Here is a 21,601-nt window from a genome sequence, read left to right as displayed (position 1 = left end):
GAATGTAACAAACTAAAATATATTGAAATATTTTTATCCTATTTTTTAATTCTTAAATGCGTTTATTGAAATGTTAAAACTTTTGTAAAAACCTAGTCTCGGGTGTATGTCGAGATCGTGACTTAAATATGTGTCAATACAATAGAAATTTGTTTTGCGACTTCCTTTAATTTCGCATTGAGTTTTGCATATTAACGCTAGTCATTAAGTATCTGTAAAATAGAGAAAGGGAAAGAGAAAGAAATTATATATATTAATAATATAGTTTTCAAAAAATTTACTTTCGAATAAATTAACTGCTCATACACACTTGTAGCAGTATTGCATATTGCAGTACAATGTTGCAAAGATTTTTTTGTAATATTGTATTATTTGAAAAGTATTGTAAAAAATATGTTTTGTGTTTTATATACGAGGAATATCCGCTGCCACCAGAAAAACATGGCGGAGTTCTATTTTTCGTAATTAAAAATTCACACAAGTTAGAATAAAAAGCGCGGTAGCATTATGTGATGTTTGACCTACATATTAATAAAATGGTTCCTTAAAGGGACGAGTTTAAAAACGAAAATAAATAATATATATTTTCACAGTAAAAATTTTTTGGTACTTTGCTGTAAAAATTAATCCAGGAATATTTGATATATTCTTAGAAGTTATAAGGTAAACGTTCCAGTGGCCGAATATGTACCTATATCCGGACACTCACGCAAAATTTATTATTATTAATCTCAAATGTTTTTGTTACTATAATATTACAATATTTAATTGCAATCTTTAAATATTCAAGATTATAATTAAATTTTATTATCATTAAAAAAAGAACATTTGAGATTAATATTAAGTTTTTGTGTGTAAGTGTCCAGATATAGGTACATGTCTGGCCACTGGGACGTTTACCTTATGTGTCAAAATTTGTTAATATAGATAATGGCATCTGAAATTTAATCAGAAACATATGATATTATTATAAAACATATGATATTGTAATGTTGTATTGCAATATTTTTAACAGCGAACGTGTTACCATTAATGCAACATTATAGCAACAACGTTCGTAACATTTTTGTATGTTGCAATTTTGCGATAAAATATTTTTGCAGATATTTTGCTGCAATTTTTCTATGCTATATGAGTAAAAATGTCTTGCGTGTAAAATGTTTTCTGCACATACGTCTAATGTGATTTGATTCGGTGTTCATTTTCGTTCCATACTTGAAGGATTATGATTTATGTGCTTGCATTCGACACAATCTGCTTTGTTCGCGGTTTTGTAGCTCAACAACTTTGCCCGTGCGATTAAAGCAAAAGGTCACGGATAAAATAACTTGCAATCATATTTGTATTTATATCATACATTCATACCCCACTGTCAAGTAACGGATAAAAGCACGGATATCGTAAATAATTTCTCTCATAAATAATTTATTATTATTGTCAATCATTATCATTATTATGTTATTAATATTATTATTATTATTATTATTACTATTATTATCATCATCATCATCATTATCATCATCATCACCATTATTAATGGTATATGAAAAGAAAGAATTCTTTTTCGAATGCTTCGTTAAGTACAAAGAAAAGTTAGGTAAGAAGAAAAATGTTTTCATGGAGGTGTTGCACGGAGAGAATTTTCTCTCGACATTTATTCTCAAAATCTGATAATTGTGGGTTAATGTGTGACCTCGAGGAATTTTACTATACTTTTTAGTAAAATTTGCTATACTTTTAATATAATAATAAATTTTACTAAAAAGTACTAAAAGTATAGTAAATTTTATTATACTCTTAGTAAATTTTACTAAAAAGTATAGTAAAATTCCTTGAGGTTATTATCCAACAATTACCAGATTTTAAGGGTGAATTTTAAGAGAAAATTCTCTCCGTGTATTCATCGTATTCATCCGTAATGTCCATTTAAAACGCATTTAACAAATGTATCAAATAGACGCATTTAATTTTACGCTTTTCTTCAAATCGAGTACGAGAATCGTATGTCGATCGACGATCGAAACAAGTAACTTCGCGCTACATTACGAATTGTTAGATAATAATATTAAGCAATTTTGCAAGGTGTGCTTCCTTCGAAAGCAAACAAGAATTTCGAAGAATTCCGTTAGTTTGTGATGATATGCTTGTGATGACACGCAAATCAATTCTCAAAGACGAATTTAAATTGATAGGTGAGGATGAAAGTTAAAGTCATGATAATTGAGTCATGATAAAAACACAAATAAAAGTAGAAAAGACAACAAGAATTAAATATACATATATATTCTACTGTGACTTCCGATGTAGATACGAACATAACATAGTTGACTGTTATCATTAGTCGCCACATTGTGTTCTCTTATTGGGAAAATATTGTGAATGCGACGAGAGAGAGAGAGAGAGAGAGAGAGAGAGTTGAAAAGAAAATTTATACAAAAAAAGGAACAATAAGATTTAACATCCTTTGTATATACACCTTTGTATAATAAGATATGTTATATGTGAAAAGTTGATTCTTGTTGCAAAATTCAACAGAATTATGCGGAAGGGACCTTCCTACCCGTATCCGGGATAACCCATACAAGCGTGCCACGCCATTTATACTCGTAGTAATGTCAACTTTGACTTAATAACTTGAGGAATCGACGTAATGAAAGAGAAAATCATGCACTCTCGTACGGTAAAGACGTACGGCGTACGGTAAAGATGTCGAGTCTAAAAGTCCAAAAGTCCAAGAGTTCAAGAGCTGGCTCATTATGGATCGCGAAGACGAACGGCGATAGCAGTACCCGAGTTGACGCAGTGACAAGTAGATTCCGATGACGAGACGACCTCCTATCTGCCGCCGACCTCGTCTCAGATCGTTGTCTGCTTCGGAGCCTCGATGTTATCCGCCGTCGTGTTTTGACGACAGCGGTACACGTACGCGCTCGCGGACAGATCGTCCCCGGCGCGTACGCACTTGTAGCTTTCATCCAGGCACACGCAACTACGGAAAAATCAAGCGGAAAATCTATTAGAAAGGAACGAACGGACGAGACACGTATTTCATTCATTAAAAGTTCGCGTTTCATATCGAAGATCTCAACTCGCGATCCGCAATACACTAATTTTCGTATATCCCGTTTGCCCTTTGGCCTCTGCCTATCCCTCCTCTATCTTAACATACTTCAACATGTTTCTTTTTGCTTTTTACATCTTAAAGTCTATTAATATACTTACTTTTGCACACAATGTAAATGCAATTGACAATTAATTGGCAATTCTTTTCCAATTTATCTTTATCTTATCGCTAGATATGCGCTTTCGTTTTGTTGAATGCATTTGACACTCAACCGTCAATTAAATGGATGATTGAAGGCATCAATAATATACGACATCATCGATTTAGCATTGTTTCGATAAGTCACTGTAGAGATTGTAGTAGAATAGTTGTTGTAGTTAACTCACGTGTTTTTCATAAAATACTCAATGTTACGGCTGTCTGTATCGTAAACTGCCCATCCACAGGGCGCGTTATGACAAATTCGTGTCGGGGCATCTTTCCTGTTGTCTTCCGCAGCTCGTGGAATCCTTGCGTTAGAGTCTCGTAGTAGTACTCGCTGTAACTGTTTCTGCAATTAAACATACCATATTTTGTGCAATTAGAAATAGAAATGTTTTCGCATGAATTCGCATTGTTTTCCATTTTCCTTTATCGAGTAGTGCGCACGCGAAGAATCTTTATTATTTTTGATTAAATGCCAATTCACTATAATTCACATTCGAGCAAAATATATCGCTTATTTTCATGTGCATAAATCATACAAACGGAAAAAATTGCTCTCGATTAACCACCGTCTCTCCTAATTATCTTTGACATTTATCATTAGTCGTATATATCTAGGCGAAAATAGTATAATGCTCTGCATTCTCCTCTCAATTACGCCTGTAGCTTTTAATGAATTATTCAACTATTTATTTGAAGATTTGATTATCGTTTATCGACTAGGTAATGTATATTATCATTGTGTTTACTCAAAGTACGTAACCGTATTAAGAATTTTTACGATCCGTCTTGAAAATTATTGCAGGCTTTTTGTTTTCTCCAACACACCGAAAACTTTGAAAAACAACATAGGCAGTCTGTGTAACGTCGGTTAATGATTTTAATGCTCTTTGGCAACTTTTTAACAATTTATCAAAGGTATCTTCTATCTCTGGTGAAAATAAAAATCCGAGCGTAAGTTAAATGTAAGGGAAAAGTGATAAAAGTGCATGTAAATAAAACTTCTATGAATATTTATTAATTATATTTTGTTTATTTCTTATGACACTTCTTTTACATTTAATTGTTTCAATTTACACTTCATACAAGTTTTGTAAGAACATTCGATTTACGCTCCGATTTATATTTTCAGCAAAAATGTTTCCCTTCCTATTTCATAAATTATTATACGGCGCACGCGCATGCATGCAAATACACTGTAATAACGATCCTACATAAATTTTTGCGTAACAAGCTAATAAATTAATTTCCAGAAGAATGCAATTATGGTAAAATTTTAAAAATTTGAACTCTCGATTACTTTGTAATTCTGGATTAAGAACGTTTAGATATTGCGAAATCTTCTATCTGATAACGCGAGTTAGGAACGAAAAGAAAGAATGGAGAAAGGGAGGGGAGCGTGGGAGGGAGAGAGAGAGAGAGAGAGAGAGAGAGAGAGATGCATTGACGCACATTAGTGTCGTTAAATGATGCGCAACGTCATTCCTTGAATGAAGAGTCACGGTCCAATACCGCGATTTACAAATCCGCGGACTCGATAGCCTCTCTCATGTCAAACGCGATACTGCCTTGCGTGATATCGTTTCGCCGCCTTCTCCTAAATCTATTACGATCTGGTTTAGGAAATACGACGTAGGACAGATGTATTATTACATACACATATACAAATTTTCACGTTGCACGTCTCGAAATTCGAATGCTCGATCGATGTACATACTTAGCTTTTTTTTTGTTGAAAGGAAAGAAGCGTCACCTCTCGTCATATGATTCAATTGCACAACGGCAAATAACAATACAATTGTAATTTGTCGAGCAACGCTAAACGGATAAACATTAAATTGTTTTATATAATTAAAATCATAACGATTTGCGCTCTATCATCTTCTAATTAAATTGACAGATTTTGCACTTTCAAAGATTGACCATTTGATCTTGTAACGGCACCTTCTCACAGCTACAGGCTCTAAAATAGTTGTTATTATCGCCATAATTGAATTTGGGATTTATCAAATCCTTCTCTATAGCCTATCTCTTTATCGAATAGCGAGTGATCCCAGTGTGAAGTAACTTATTGAAACAGCGTCGAATCAATCAATGTCTTCGATTATCATTTCTCATATAGGATGGTTCTTGCGAAGAAAGGGACGGCGGCTCGATAATTTCAATTCATGAATGAAACTACTCGGGCCGTCAGAGTGTACCGATGGTAAACGTACATACACTTAACTCCACATTATTTGCATGGGGTGTTCAGGACATCCAAGTCTTACGAATTCGTTACCTTGTTTATCAGCTAAAATTGTTTTATCTCTCAAATGCTTCTATCTATGCATTTATCAATCGATCGTTACGTTACATAATCTGAGAATATATTATATTATATATACACATACATAAAATTTAATTAACTTATGGGTCAGCTTGGTGTAATTAATCGAAAAAATAGATAATTTTTAAACATGGATTGCTAAAGAAATAAAAAAAACTGTAGAATGACTGACAATTTTTACAATATCATTGTTAGTTTGCAAAATATTAAATTTATTAACAATTTTTGTGTCAAAGATCAAATAAAAAGTTTAAGAAATTTTTGCAATCAAATTTCAACAAATTTGGAAAAAGCTTGGTTAATCCTTAAAGAATATAATACACTTTAGTAATGTTTTTTTTCGTTTTAAACGATCCAACATGGCGGAATCAACGATACCAGTGGAAAAATGGACTTTTTATAAAATTTTAATAAACACTACTAAAAATATTATCTACTAAAAATATTAAATTATATGTTATATTTTTCTTTTATTTTGCATATTTTATATCCTTATCGCATATTTAAAGTGCTAAATTACAATTAAGTATATAGCTTTTTTATTTCTTCGGCAAATTACATTTAAAAATTACCTTTTTTTTCGGTCGGTTTGACATCTTAATTTATTTTTTCAGTGACATCTAAATCTATTATTTATAATATTTATATCATGCTACTTGTACATATTATATTTAGCGTAAATTCACAATTAAAAGAATTGTTACATTTATCTCTATCGAAAGAAACATTATCAATGTAGAATATTATCAGTCTTTATTTAATTAGAAATTATTTAAAAAAGAAATAAAACTTGAAATATAATGTTAAAATGTCAGGAACATCCCATAAGAGTAATTACTCACGTAAAAAAAAAAAAAACGGCTGCACGAGTATAATGTAGGGTTAAACACATAAAGTACCTAAATACTCTCAAACGTGTCTCTCGTTTACTGAGACTTGACATCATACTCTCTTCATTCTAGGCATGTATTAATATGTATATACTAATATATATACGCAAAGTGTATATTAAGGCTTATTTTGTAAACCAAGTCCCTTCTTGGTAAATTGTACGTAACTGTTGAAGTAATAAATTCTAATATACCGAGAGAACTGATTTTACTATAATTAAAAATTATTCGTTGATTCTAAATAGGACGGGATAAATCGCCACGCAGAGTCGAGGATGTAAAACTTTATAGGATTATCATTGCCAATATATTCGAGCAATCTCGTAAATGCATTGAAATCGATTCATCTCGTTAAACTCGATTACGCAAGAATTTTTATATTTACGAAATGTAATTCTAATATCAATTACGTGACAGTGTCTCGAAGAAAATGTAAAATATTTGAAAAGAACGTAATCGTACGTCTTGATTGCCTCGTAGGATATAATGTTAAAGCAAAAAGTTGATTTAAAAAATTCTACGATTTATTTTCTTTCTTAAGAGAAGAATTATCGCGCCGTTCGCTGTTCATTTCGTCTATTCCGTAGTAACGCGCGAGCCGTGATCACAAAACTTCCGTTTTGATGACCGCAGATCACCCCTTTTCTCTTCCTCTCCCTTTCCCTTTTCCTGCCTCTTTCTCCCTCTCCCTCTTCAGTGTCAACTCTAACCAGAAATGGTTAAAGAGTTGACATTAGAGAGGTGCAGCAAATTATGCAGACCACAGAAACTTTTTATTCATTCTTTGGTTACATTTCGAACGAAATATGCACTCGCCTGGTCGAATCTTACCTCGGAACGATGGACCACCGCCGTATCGATGAAAGCCGGATAACACAGAGTGACGACGAGGATGGCGATGATGAATATTCTCATGTTATGGTAGCTGACATTCACGCGCGAACTCGACATTTCTATTTATACGTAGACACGAAACTTTCGAAGATGATCCAAAACTTGCGCCTCCCGAGTTTGTATTACCTATATAGGATCGGATATAGGATTTTGCTTGTCTTTGCGGTACGCAAGACAGATCCTTGATCCTCGTGCACGTCGGCAAAAAGCACGCGTGTTTGGAGACACTATTATAAGCGACGTGAAGCAGCCAAAAGAATGGAACGACGCTGACGTAGGGAGACTCAAGTGGCGCGAAACGGACGGTTTCGATTTGGTTCGATTCTTCTCCGAGAGACTCAAATTCTTAAGAATCTCTCTCTTCGCAGGGATGTTCGCTGGAACGTTAACGTGCGACAAACTCGTGTACACGAGTCGACGCGGAACGACAAAGACGTTTGGCTCGTTATGTTCGAAAGAGAGCTTGAGATGTCAGAAACGTCAGAATAGGGAAACGTCGGGATGCTCTTTTTCCACTCAAAATGTACCAGGAGACCGCACGCTCTCTCTCTCTTTCTCTTTCTCTCTCTCTCTCTCTCTCTCTCTCTCTCTCTCTCTCTCTCTCTCTCTCTCTCTCTCTCTCTTTCAGTGACCAGAGTTATATGTTGCAGGTGTTCTCTGGACTTAACACCTAGACTGTCTTCTCTTATAGAGTGAAGACGCTTTCGAGTCACCAGTGGTTTATATAGGCTGGGCTAGCTTGCTGCCAAGCTTGGAGAAGGAGAGGAGGGAGAAAGATTTAGGCAGAGAAACAGGGAGAGAGAGAAAGAGCTGGTGAGAGAAACGGAGAGGGAAACCGCGAGACTGAAACCAGTGACGAGAGAAAAGAAGAGAGGGAGCTCTTAGACATTACAACAACAACAACAACAACAACAACAATAATAATAATAATGTCGACAAATGCGTGTAATAAAACAACTGCGCGATCTTTCGTCACTTATAGCTTTGGTTCGTTTCGTCCTCGCGATTAACAAGATCGATAGATCTCGTGGGTGCACGCGCGTGGAGCACGTGCCTCAACAGCGGGCAGAAAATGTATTTCCTTGCAACGAGCGCACGCGTGTCATTGATTCTTGCTAGCCTCTTTACATTCGTTCCTTGATTCAAGACGATCGATGGATCTTTATTCTTTTATCGCTTGAGAGAGAGAGAGAGAGAGAGAGAGAGAGAGAGAGAGAGAGAGAGAGAGAGAGGGGGGGGGGAGGAGAGAATTCTGTCACACTATGTATCATTATATATAAATTTACAATGAAGGGGATACGCGAGAATGAATTCTCCATAAAATGTGTTGTTTGTTCTCTATACTAGAAGTATTAAAAAATTGTTTTAGTCTCGCGCGAAAAACTAAATTTTATAGTGATAGATTCTATCGTTTTGTTTATTCCTTTTATTTTATGTTATATCTTTAATTTTTTATCTTGAAAAATTCATATATCTCACTGTATGGTAAGTCATTCTGCACAAGTAAATAAATATTTCAGCAACAATGTGATCAACTGGGAAGAGTGAAAAAAAAAGGAATTGAAACGTCTGCGTCGTCAAGAGATAGAATTGCGTTTCTAAAATGCGCACTGTCGTTCGCGTTACATATCTGATGTATTACTTACATACTTTGTATTTTGTTTGTTTTCAAGTAATATTACTTAAAAAAACAAACAAAATATCACAAGTATCACAACAATAAAACAACAAAGTATCACAAGCCGTACCGGATTGACGTGTAATAATTATTTTAAATTTGACTTAAAAATTTTATTTCTACCCAGATAGCACGGAGAGTTCAAAAAGAACTCAAATGTATGTCACCAATTATGAATTTTTTTTGCATCTTAAAAAGAATTCATAATTGGTGACATACAATTGAGTTCTTTTGGAACTCTCTGTGCTATCTGGGTAAGCTATACTTTGTTTTGGTCGGTTTAATTAACGAACTTTTAACATTAATACCTATGATTACTTGGAAAACTGTCAAGACTTGTGAATAAAAAACGTGAAGATTTTGACTAAATGATACAATGACGAATTTTTTAACGTGCGTTGAATACATGTATTATTGCTTAGATAAACGAAATTCAAATAAGCGAGTCACTCGGTTCGTTTACGTATAAACAGTTTAAAGTTTCATGTTAGTGCGCGTGCGTGCAAAATTTATATAGAAAAAAACTCGATGTGAAAATACAAAGATAAAATGAGTCATTTCTTTCAGAGAAAATATAATACATTTTTTTAACGAGCATTTTTCAACAAAAATTTGTCTCTTTTTACAAAGTGAGATATAAGAGTATACATAATCTCTCATGATATGTTTTGTTTTTTCGATTTAATTTTATTTCATTAAAAAATCTCTTAAAAAATCTCAATACTTACATGTCGAATAAATGTTTTTTCCCTCTCGATTCGATCATACAAAAACCTTGTCTGTTTTAATAAAACTTTCAAAATTTCCAGCGACTCTTGAAAGTCTTGCACATTCCCACTTTGACATTGAAACAATCGTCTCGCTAGTCTGCTTTTATTAAGATATTTTTCAGTACTAATGAACTCAAGCAACTTCAGCTTTGTAAAGCACAAACAAATTTCTTCATCGTTGACAATTTTCCCTATTCTTTTAATTTAACCAATCGACGTAGAGTATATATTCGTCATAGGTCACGCTCTCGGACGTGCCGTTCGAATCAGTATCTAAGATCGAGACATATGGCCTGTTCTTTTTCTCTGCACTGCTGCACTGGTGCAACAAGTTAGAATAAGAAAAAATATATTTGTCTCACTTTAATTTATTACACCAGTGCACCAGTGCAGCTAAAAAGAACAAGCTAACTAGTTGCAGCGCGATTGTCATTTGACTGAAACAGCCCCGATAGGAAGATTTTGCAAACATTGCACAATAATGGCATTAAAGATTGTGCTAAGATGATTCGCCATAACGCAACAGTTTTGTCAGAATATAATTCTTAAATAATATTTGTTAAAGATTAGACAAATATTGAAACATAAATATTTTGCAATTATTTCAGCATTTAAAATTAACACATTATAATCTTCAATTATTTTACAATATAATGCAGCAATAATAATGTGCAATATTTATAGCATTTAATCTTCAATGTTTAATTCAAAATTAATATCAAAAGGTATTACAATGAATTTAACAAATATCGCTTATTTACTACTAGACATTTAATAAAGATTAAAAAAGAGACACTTTGACAGATTAGTTGCGTCCGTTGGAGAGTTAAGTATCTCACTGATAGTAATAGCGGTCAGAAACTCTTAAATTATTCTTACATTATAATGCACAAATATTAAAACATGCAATATTACACATTTCCATGTTTTAATATTTGTGTATTATAATTTAGAAATAATTGAATAATTTGAGTCTTTTGTGCACAATTATATTTCTAAATGTTTTAAACATGTTACGACTGAAATATTTTTCTCAATTATTGTACAATTTATTTTTAACTTTAATTTTGCAAATGTGCTGTTAAGATGATTCGCCATATCGCTATTATTATTTCCATGCCAACATATTATTTCAAAATTTAATTGCGCAAACGTTTACTAATGTTTTATAAAAAGTTAATGTTTCTACATCTATTTTCTTAACTATTCCCTCATAATGATGGATTATAAATCTTTTGCAATATTTTGTCATACAATTATATAAATCTTTTCCTATCGGGAAGCTGCCTCTGGACCAGGACATTGACATAGAGCATAGACTGCGCAACGCGAGTCGAAAGTCAGTTCAACTGTGAAAGAAGGACAACACGAATTGTCGGTCAATATCTGTCTTTCCCTAGTCAAGAAAAAAGACAAAGATAGAGCTATATGGCGGCTCTCACTCTTTTTTCTAAACCCAGTTTTGCATATAAATAAGATAGGGATGGCGCAAGTCCATGCTCTAAGTCCTAAGTCGATGACTTCTCGCTCGTCTACAAAACATTTTAGTTTCTCTCTCTCTCTCTCTCTCTCTCTCTCTCTCTCTCTCTCTCTCTCTCTCTCTCTCTCTCTCTCTCTCTCTCTCTCACACACACACACACACACACACACACACACACACACACACACACACACACACACACACACACACACACACACACACACACACACACACACACACACACACACACACACACACACCACACGCACGCACGCGCGCGCGCACATACGACACAAACACGAATTGATAACTTTATATACATATTTGTATGTGAGTCAGAGAATGTAGAGGCTCGACAGAGGCTTGTCGATCTCTCGGCCAATAGCAGGACATATTCGTTATTTACGTCAGGCATCACTTCACAAGTGACGCGTATACCGCATCGTGAATTCATCGTGGCTTCATGTATAAATTTTCGGCAATCATGCGTAAATCGCCCAATTTCTTGAACACGTCACACACTGCTAACTGCGTAACGATTCGAGTAAAATGAACGCGATATATACATCTGCGAAGGTTTGTTGTGTTCATCGCACAACTTTTGTCATAAGCTTTTCAACATATGCCAGTTAAATTTTCATGAGGTCAAACTTTTTCAGAAATAAGAGGGATATGTAGTGACGAGTAGTCGTTTCTTTCTTTTTTTATTCTGAAAAGCGAGTTGCACGGAATCAAATCTTAAGTATTCCTAAACATTTATACGTAACGCGAAACAATCTGACAGAGTTCTTTTGAAATTCTAATCAAGTGTAATTATTTGCAAGGTGATTGCAAAACGCCTGTTTTGCTTGTAACTTTCTTGGAAAATTATGTCGTTACACAATCAGGAAGGTTACTAAATCTAACAAAATCTTTTTTTTAAACGTTCTCTCACTATTGAGTAAGTTTAAGTAGATTTCTCGATAAATTTTTGGCGAGTTTTTGGCAAATCAAGTTTAATACTCGAGAAATAACATGCACCTGCAAACATCTAAACAAACGATCGAATCTTTAACATAAACGAACTATTATTGGAATAAAGATCGTATTGGCAAACGAATATATGTATGTCAAACTCGAACGCGACTCGAGCGTGTCCTCGTCGAACATATCGTAACGTCTGTCTCGTGTTTTTCCCAGTCACAGAACGAGAACGCAAACAAGTCGATCGTTTACGTAAGGACGCCTACGCGACATAACGATACGTTTAGGTAGCGTGACATGCACGATGCGTAATACAGAGCTAAACTAGGCGAAGCGAGACAAAACGAGATAAAACCCGGACAAGAATCATGATGACGAGGCACGTAATATAATGTAGAATGATTACGATAATCACATTTTTTTAGATAAAATAAATGACAAATCTAATAATTTTAAGGCTTTGTTCCTACATATTTTCAAATTGGTGTGTCTCGTTCTATGCACATTACGAAATTTTCTTGTCCAGTTTTCTGATAGCTTAAAATGTATTGGCACTCGATTGTGTTGACACAAACTTGGTTTAAATAGATATGGAATAGATTCAAGTTAATAAAAAATAAAAACAAATCTAATATAAATACTTTTAATTTAAAACAATTAAAAGATGTAATCAGTAAATATAAATTATATTGCATGAAACTAAATTTTGGATAAAAATAGTTGTTTCCGTTAAAATTCGCTTACTAGTACATTAGATATTGGAATTAAAAAAGAATTTTAAAAAAATTTCCCATAATATTGTCAAAATGTCAAATTGAGTTTTGAAAAAATCAATATTTCTACCTCTTCTGTAAGAGATGGCCACGTGAAATAAAGGACTGTTTTTTTTCACCATCATCACTTTCATTATCAGTTCATCCATCCATAATAAAAAAGGTCGTGTCATCATCACTTCACTTTGTAAAAAAGAGATGTTATCGATTGTATTGTTGTCGTTTTTGCGCGGTGCTGATTAGTTCTCTCGCTGCGCTTACTTCGTGTTGCGAGTATTGCAATTGATTTTGACAGCTGTCAAATATGTATATAGATGATTATCTATACAATTATCATTGTAATTTATTTTTAAAAAGTAAAAAATAAAAAGTCAAATAGTGCGTGCAAAGCGCGCGTCTGTGGTGCCTAGTATGATAAAAAACGTATGATCATCGTAAATATAGGCGCGGCTAGGTCGCTAAAGGCCGCTTAAGTTCCGTCATAATGATCGTGTCTTGCATCTTTCTTCAGAAATTTCAATTCGATCATCAATCACTGTCGATTATCGTAGAATCCTAAGGATCCCACAGTATCATCTATAAATACGAAATTTCCCGAAGGAAACCCTCGAGATGACTCACGTGCGATTAGAGAGAGCTTCCTCATCGTGTCGCACGAGCGAACGAATTAATCAAAACTAGATGCGATTGGGTAAAAAAATCAAGTTACGGGAGACGCGTAATATTACAATGTCATTTAATCAGCAATCAACAGGGTACGTGTATAATTTTTCGATACGATCGTTTACGCAACGTTGTTACGCCTCAAATGGCAAATTAAACTAAAGTTATGTTTCAAGAGTAAAAAGTTTCAAGAGTTTCAAAAATTGCAACTCGATTCAAATTTATCTGAAGAGATGGAAATTGTTATGAGACACTCCGTAATATTTGACATTACTATCTTTTTTTTTAACCAGACGACAAGATTACAGATTAATATAAATATACTGCAATTGAAGATTCCTTCACTACAAATACATCTGATGAAAACTGAGCCTGAGCGCAATATAAAACTTTTGCTTAATAAGCAAAGCAACTTTTTGTTAAATTCAATAATACAATATGGAATTCAACTATACAACATGAAAATTTCTAGTATCAAAAATAAAAATTAACTCGATTTCGAAATGAAAATCTTTCAATATTTTTTTCCAGAAAAGGATATATAAGTTTTAATGATTTCTCGAAATTATTTTCTGTTTAAGGTTGCGACATGCATGCAATAAAAGATTTAATAAAGGATCGTAATAAAAAGTCTAACAAAGATTTTCTGAGGGTTGATGAGATTTTCTATGCATTATAGAATTCGACGTAGGAATTCTTCTCTCGAAAAGGGCTTCTCTCGAAAGGTCCCTTTCAATCCCTCTCTCTCTCTCTCTCTCTCTCTCTCTCTCTCTCTCTCTCTCTCTCTCTCTCTCTCTCTCGGTCAAATGATTTGACGTGATAGAAGACGCTGTTCGTTACTGTTAAATATATGTCGTCTACAAATATCTACCGCGTAGTCAGACGATTTTCCGAGAAGTCGAGAACAACTACTTAGCGTTTTTGGTTTTCTTGGCACACTTTGGTACCTCGCCAGGCGTCTGAGGTCTATGTTGCGCAATAGGGATAATGGGCGAGATTTGTTCCGCAGATTCCGCGCTGCTTCTCCCAATTCAATCCCGCATTTTTATTTAATAAACGACGTACACACACACGCGCGCACACACACACACACACACACACACACACACACACACACACACACACACAAAATCACTGACTATTATCATGAGAAAAAAAGAATACTAAAAAGAAGCTAAAGGATCTTTATATTGACAATAGATTAAAATGGTTACTTTACCTGTAAGGGATCGAGACTACAGAATTTCTACAGAAAATTCGACAAAGTGTCGTGGGCGAACATTTGTCGAATCTCGTTGAATCAGGTCAAGTTCAGTTGTTGACTGTCAGCTCTCTCGTAAATTATATTTCAAAGAATTAACAAGACCTAAACTCCAAATAAATGATACAGTGGTTTCTAGGAAGTTCATATGGTTTCTAGGAGTTCTTAAGCATCATATACTTATACGGCTTTGTTCGTGCTCAATAGCCGCTATCCGCAAGATCAACCACATCGTGCAAAGAGAGAGTCAGGCAGATTTATAATAAAAAATAAAATAGATAAGAGGATAGACGTAGTGTGTGTGTGTGTGTGTGTGTAAGAAAGGAGGGGCGATGGTGGCAAGCGCGAGCACGAATTAATACGATCCACGCAAGTCGCGCAGTAGACAGCGCGACGCCGTTTATTTTCGTTGTTCGTTCGGTACACACGACAAATGGCTTATCTCCGAGTGAGTGTCCGAGTTACAATCGTGCAGGTGTTTTTTTGTCGCGCCAATTTCTTTGTTTGACACCTTGTTGTATTAGCCTATCACGTGAACGTTGCATAATGATTATTTATCATGGGATGAAACGCTGCCGAATCAAATTTTGGCTTCTTCGGAATCTCCGTGATGCGGATTTATCGATCGTTCCTTTTTTTGTTTATAACAATTAATAAAATGTCGATCGTTGACGCACCTAAATTCTATCTAACGAGAGAATATAATTGGAGCACGTATAGATGATAGACAAAGTGAGAAGAGCGTGATGGACTGTATTGTAAATGTCTAATAAATATCAAACACGGAAGAGAGCTTTTCTATGCGAATCAGACAAGTTTTTATCCGTTCCGATTATATTCTCTCGCTGACAGAGTATAGACTCTTAATCGCAAACATTTCTCAATATCAAACTCAGCCGCGCAAAAATTCTTTCTCGTTATTAAAAGAGAGAAACATTGTAGAGTTTGAAAAAATAATGGTATTTTTGGAATTTTTTAAAAGAAAATAATACGTATAAATAACATTTGGTTTTATTTATACAAAAGTACATGTCTTTAAAGAGCCTAATGTCTTCATTTTCGTGGTTTCCAGAGCTAACACAAAGCCTAAAAAAAGAGGGGTCGACTAATCGACACGACCCTGGTAAAATAGTTGATATAAAATAAAAAAAAGCATAATTCTTAAAATATAGGTCACGCTCTTTAGTCTCATGGTAAGTTTTTAATTCAAAATTAAATTTTTTAGGCATCAAAAAATAGACTAAGAAACTCAAAATTTGACATTTTTTTAGTAAAATCACTTTTTTAGTTCAATAACTTTTTAAATTTTTCTCAAAGTATAATATTTCCTACGACGATTGATTAAACTGTAAACAGTTTTACATTCTTATAATATTTACCTTTGCATCAACATATTGATGCTTGCGCTATTTTAACATGGCATTCGCTATATAATCAATGCTATTCGTTTATTAATATTTTGCAACGTTCATAACGACTTATTATCGTTTATATTCAAATAAATCTTCAGGTATCAAATGTATAGGCCTGTTCTTTTCCGCTGCACTTCCGCACTAGTGCAATAAGTTAGAATGAGAAAAATTATACTTGTCTTACTTTTACTTATTGCACTAGTGCAGCAGTGCAGCTAAAAGAACAGGCCATTTATGTTGTATAATATCACCAAAGAACAGATAGAAGGAGAACGTATTGTATGCAAGGTCTGTAGATGAACGGCGGGAGGGGAAGGAAGGTATTCGCATTCATATTTATATATTTGGCCCCAACATGGCGCAGCCAATACGATACATCAATTTCACTTTTCCCACCTTTCACTTTTACTACTACTCACTCACTCTTCTCGTATAACTTCTCGCACACTCAAGATACACTTCGTAGCCTCAAAATGGTGCTCATGCGAAGATCTTTCTTCCCCTCCCGTCGTTCATCTACAGACCTTGATTGTATGTACATTAACGGTAGGCAACATCAGACTTATTCGATACGAGAAATAAATAAAAAGTGTGAAACGACACGTCCGTGTGAAGACAGTTTCTATCTCTCTGGTGGATAGGTATATGGCATGGCCTGGGATCACTAAGTATCGTAACAGAATTTACGCGTATTTACCCAGAGCCGAAAACGCCGCGGCGCCTTCGTGATTAAGAGCGATACGACTTGGCGTCGGCGTCGGTGTCGGTGTCGGCGTTGACGTCGACGTCGACGTCGACGTCGATGTCGGAATAGGCAATACAACAACGATGATTATGACGACCAAGATGACAACCGTTTTTAAAGACCGTTGCTTGGCGATGAAAGCAATAATGTTCTTTTTGCGTAGGCACACAGATGCCAATTCTAAAGTTGTCGACGCGTATCGTCTTCGCATCGTTAGATTTCTCATCGGATTTCCTTTACGTTTATTTGTCCTCTGCACAGCCAATGCGTTGGAAATAATATAATTAATTCGTATCTCTCTCTCTCTCTCTCTCTCTCTCTCTCTCTCTCTCTCTCTCTCTCTCTCTCTCTCTCCCCCCCCCCTCCCCCTCGTCAGTCTCGTACTGCTATTTTAAGTCAAGCCATAGTGCCTGCAGAAGAATGGGTCGGATTAGAAAAGATGTTCAGTTTGCCAGAAACTCATCAATCTACTTTACGAAGTGTAAAACCGTTTTCTTTAAATGCTTTTAATCGATAGTTTTAGTGCATTAAGATATTATTAGTCATAAATGTACCAAAGACTTAATTTGTTATTACGACAAACTAAATGTATGGCTATGCGTATAGTATAGTATACGTGTTGCGATCATTAATTGTGATTATAGGATAAAGAACTCGACATTTAGTAATTACGAATAGAGGGATATATGTTTCCAAATTTTTGTCTCGCTTGTTAAATCGTGTTTTTCATGCGGAATAAAATCGGAATAGAATTTGGCGTGTAATTTTCAATCATATGCAAGACTGATAAGGGATATTATATGTTTCAAGGGACAATAGTTCGTCAACATAAATTAAAAACGTTATTTCAAATTCATGCATTTGATTTGGAGATATAAAAAAATGGAAGCTGCTCGAGTATATCTATCAATATGTAAAATGAATCGGCGGGCAGTGGAAGGAGAAGCAATTGAGGCAAGGTGAAATTGTGTGCTTATGACAACTAAAAGTTAAGTTGTAAAAATATTGATGCATACTGTCAGTATATACGTATTACTAACCCAATTATTAGTAATCAATATCTATTATTGATCATGTAACGTCCCGGAAGGAGTTTCATCGAACGCCTACAATTATAGTTGTATAGTAGGTATTCTCTTGTCTTAATTTTATATCGCAACTGGCAACTTTTCGTCGAGCGACTAAGAGTTTCATAAAATGACAAGTTCCGTCAAGCATTTGCGTGTACATTGGCAGCTGGGAATAAGTTCTCAACAAAGTCGTAGAGTTTCGCTCTCGTCTGTATGAAATTTATATGCGGGGCAGCATGAGCAACGAGAAAACGAGATGCGCGTGAGATGCTTATCGCGCGAGTTAGTCTAAATCCGTTACGATGAATCAACGTGCGAGTTGAGTTGGAGCCACGGCATCGTAACATGCGTACAAGGACGCGTCTAGACGCACAAATCGCCCGTGGCACGGCAGACAGTCATTTCTACCGACGTTGCCGCAAAGCACCCTTTTTTCCAACATCGTCGTTTGTTCCTGTCGAATTACGACGTCCTGTACAACGACCAAGTTTCACACTAGTGTTTTCGCCGGTATCTGCACAATGAAGCAGTGCAAGTCATCGGCCCCCGCGCCTCGATCTGCTCCTCCTTCCTCTTTCTGTCCTCTTTTTCTCCCTTAATTAATTGTGTCCCGCAACGAGTCTTTCTCTCTAATGTGCGTATTAGATTGCCTAAATTTTTTGCACGATAAACCGTAAATGTAAATTAAGAAACCTGTTCAATTCTCTCATTATATTGTTTCTTATAACAATTGAAAAAAGGTACATGAAAAAAAAGATTTACATAAACGTGTAACACATGGAAGAAGATGGTTCCGCTTAGTTTTCTCCCGCAACATTAGTTATATATAATATGTACATGTATCGTCCCACGTGATATTTCTTTATAAAGTAATAAAATATTCTTTTTCATAAATTATTTAATAAAATGATGATAGATCCAAAAATCCCAAAATTTATAAGTTTTCCTGATTGGCACAATTCTCTCCCCCCTCCCTCACTCTCTCTCTTTCTCTCGCTCGCTCTTTGCTTCCCTTCTCTTGCGTCCGCTTTCCAAATAATACAAGACATCCTATTATAGACGTTCATTTTGCGTTTATTTTACGTCCGCACATCCATGGACATAAAATGGACATCCATCGCTTGGACATCCGCTTGATTTCGGATATATATCTATGACTGCCAATATTTGGACCACAAGATATTCGGTTTTGGATTTATATTTATATTGTCAGTTTTTATATTTAAAATCGTCGTAAATACTGTTTTGAGACGTCACAAACCAATTACAATGGCGTATTAGCATCTTAAGATTTAAAATATTATTTAGGTAATATTTATTGTCAGTACACATGATGGTTTTCTAGACTCTAGACTATTACATGATGGGTTGTACGTATTAATTTTCAACACTTTTACAAATATATTAAAAAATTATTAATTAATAATTCTTACATATATCTTTACATCTTTAGAAAATGTACGGTGTATATTAAAAAATAAAATTTGTATATAATTGTACACATTTCAAGAAAAGAAATGATATAGATAATTTGTCTATATCGTGTGAATGTGTGTGTGTGTGTGTGTGTGTGTGGCGCGTGCGTCATTTATTTCTACAATTTTTATTACATTTACATTATAATTACGATTATTATACGGTATTATGATTTATATTATAAATACAATTATCCATATTCTATTATCTATATTGTAAAAAAATATAAATAATATATACATATCCATAAATCAACTAAGTAAGTCTTAGAACTCTCACACGAAATGACATAAGCTGCATGTGCATAGCATAAGACCGTTGAACCAATCAACCATCCCAGCATAAAATCGCCATATTGATTTGTATAAGATGCTCCAGCGATTGGTCCAGCGTTCTTATGCTATGCATATGCGGTTTATGTCATTTCGTGTGTGAGGGCCCTTATGATTAAAATATTAATTGATTCAATATGTTTGATTTACTAAGTTTTATAATAAATCTCTAAATTAAGTTTTTTATCTCTCTCTCTCTCTCTCTCTCTCTCTCTCTCTCTCTCTCTTAGATTTATTATGATTCATATATATTTCTCCTTCATCTTTTAAACTTTTATTTTAGTAATAATTACGAATAATAAGGCATAACAAAATTATGTTTCTGTATATTTCAGGATCTTTTAGGGTTAGTTGTAAAAGCGGGCGTTTGTAAAATGTTTATTGGGCGCCCGTCGGACTTTATTCGATTACTCAATGGACGTTTCGGTGTCCAAGCTAGCACGAATCAATGAATGTTCAATGGACGTCCATATGCTATATGGATTTTACAACGCAGGTATTGTTTCCTCGCATAGTAACGAAGATAAACAATATCCACTTTAACGAGCTACTTCTATCAAACATAAATCGCCTAAATGGACATGGAATTTGTTTATCGTGCTCGTTTAATCATGACCGCGGGCATGAGAAGGCAGCAAACATCAATCTAATGGATTGTATGTCGTTAGGGTACCAATAACATCGAATTATCATTTTATTTTTCCCATGGACGATCTATGAGCTTGACTTCATGCAACTTTGACATGTACTTTATATAAAATATAAATCAATAAACATATGCTACAAATAGTTTTTGCATAGTTATTTATGCATTCAACAAAACATTGGAAAATGAATCTTAATAAACTATAGAAACTATCATTTAAAACAAAATACTAGTCAACTTCTTATTTTTAATCATGTTCTTTTTTAACTTGTTCTTCAACCGCGACAAATAAAAATAAAATTTAGACAAATTGCCATCTTTCTTTGACATTTTATTTGATACATAATCATCTTTTGTAGAAATTATTTGATATTGACCAATATTAAAACGCACACACGCATATGTATATTAGTATATACATGCGTATATACCCGCGTGTGTGTGTGTGTGTGTGTGTGTGTGTGTGTGTGTGTGTGTGTGTGTGTGTGTGTGTAGCGCGTGCGCGCGTACGTGCATGCATATGACTATAGAAATATGAACAAGAAAGATGCATAAAAAGATGAACGAGAAAAAGAATATCGACGCCGAAGCAACGGCTAACGGATCAATGGTGTCGAAAGATAAACGTTGAATTTGCATGTGCATCGGGGTGACTTATGATTAATACGATACAAGAGACGTCAATAAACAGCTACTTCGTTCAAAGTAGTCTACAAGCGGCAATACGAAGTACACAACCATGAACGAATCGCTCGCTTATCACTCCCGTCGTGTAACTCGTCATGTTTCTTAGCTTTTCATACCAACGCAAATACATGCAAACAATCTCTATACATGCGCCCGACTATTCTTCTTTTTATTTCAATCATTAAAACTTTCGTCAATGAAAAATGTATGACACTTGATGTCATTATTTGAGCATCAATTCGTCCTGCTTTAAATTTTTCAAAA

General features: G+C 34.7%; 1 protein-coding gene and 1 long non-coding RNA gene across 3 annotated transcripts; one reads left to right on the top strand and one right to left on the bottom strand.

Moving 5' to 3' along the window:
- Positions 1-2,267: 2,267 nt before the first annotated feature.
- On the bottom strand, positions 2,268-8,225 carry LOC105837798. The gene is made up of 3 exons (XM_012682879.3): positions 7,319-8,225; positions 3,451-3,614; positions 2,268-2,989 (listed from the first exon to the last, which is right to left on the bottom strand). The coding sequence occupies exons 1-3, from the start codon at positions 7,436-7,438 to the stop codon at positions 2,857-2,859; spliced, it is 417 nt and encodes a 138-aa protein (XP_012538333.1). The 5' UTR covers positions 7,439-8,225; the 3' UTR covers positions 2,268-2,856.
- Positions 8,226-11,579: 3,354 nt separating this feature from the next.
- Positions 11,580-20,793, top strand: LOC105836544. 2 transcript variants are annotated; one of them, XR_004962828.1, is made up of 4 exons: positions 13,376-13,468; positions 13,557-15,417; positions 16,042-16,162; positions 20,340-20,793. It is a non-coding gene; the product is annotated as an uncharacterized LOC105836544 (long non-coding RNA). The 2 variants fall into 2 exon arrangements; XR_003626024.2 differs by having other exon boundaries at positions 11,580-15,417.
- The last annotated feature ends 808 nt before the right edge of the window (positions 20,794-21,601 follow it).

Source organism: Monomorium pharaonis, chromosome 4 (assembly GCF_013373865.1).
Source record: "Monomorium pharaonis isolate MP-MQ-018 chromosome 4, ASM1337386v2, whole genome shotgun sequence".
NCBI lineage: Eukaryota > Metazoa > Arthropoda > Insecta > Hymenoptera > Formicidae > Monomorium > Monomorium pharaonis.
Note: the sequence above shows the minus strand (reverse complement) of the source record. Positions and strands in the feature narration are given on the sequence as shown.

Bases quoted from the DNA above. Each gene is read 5' to 3' on its own strand.
- LOC105837798 (XM_012682879.3), bottom strand. From the start codon at position 7,438: ATGTCGAGTTCGCGCGTGAATGTCAGCTACCATAACATGAGAATATTC. The intron at 3,615-7,318 runs GTAAGATTCGAC...GTTTAATTGCAG, and splicing joins CGGTGGTCCATCGTTCCGAG to AAACAGTTACAGCGAGTACT. The intron at 2,990-3,450 runs GTGAGTTAACTA...ATTTTTCCGTAG, and splicing joins GAGTATTTTATGAAAAACAC to TTGCGTGTGCCTGGATGAAA.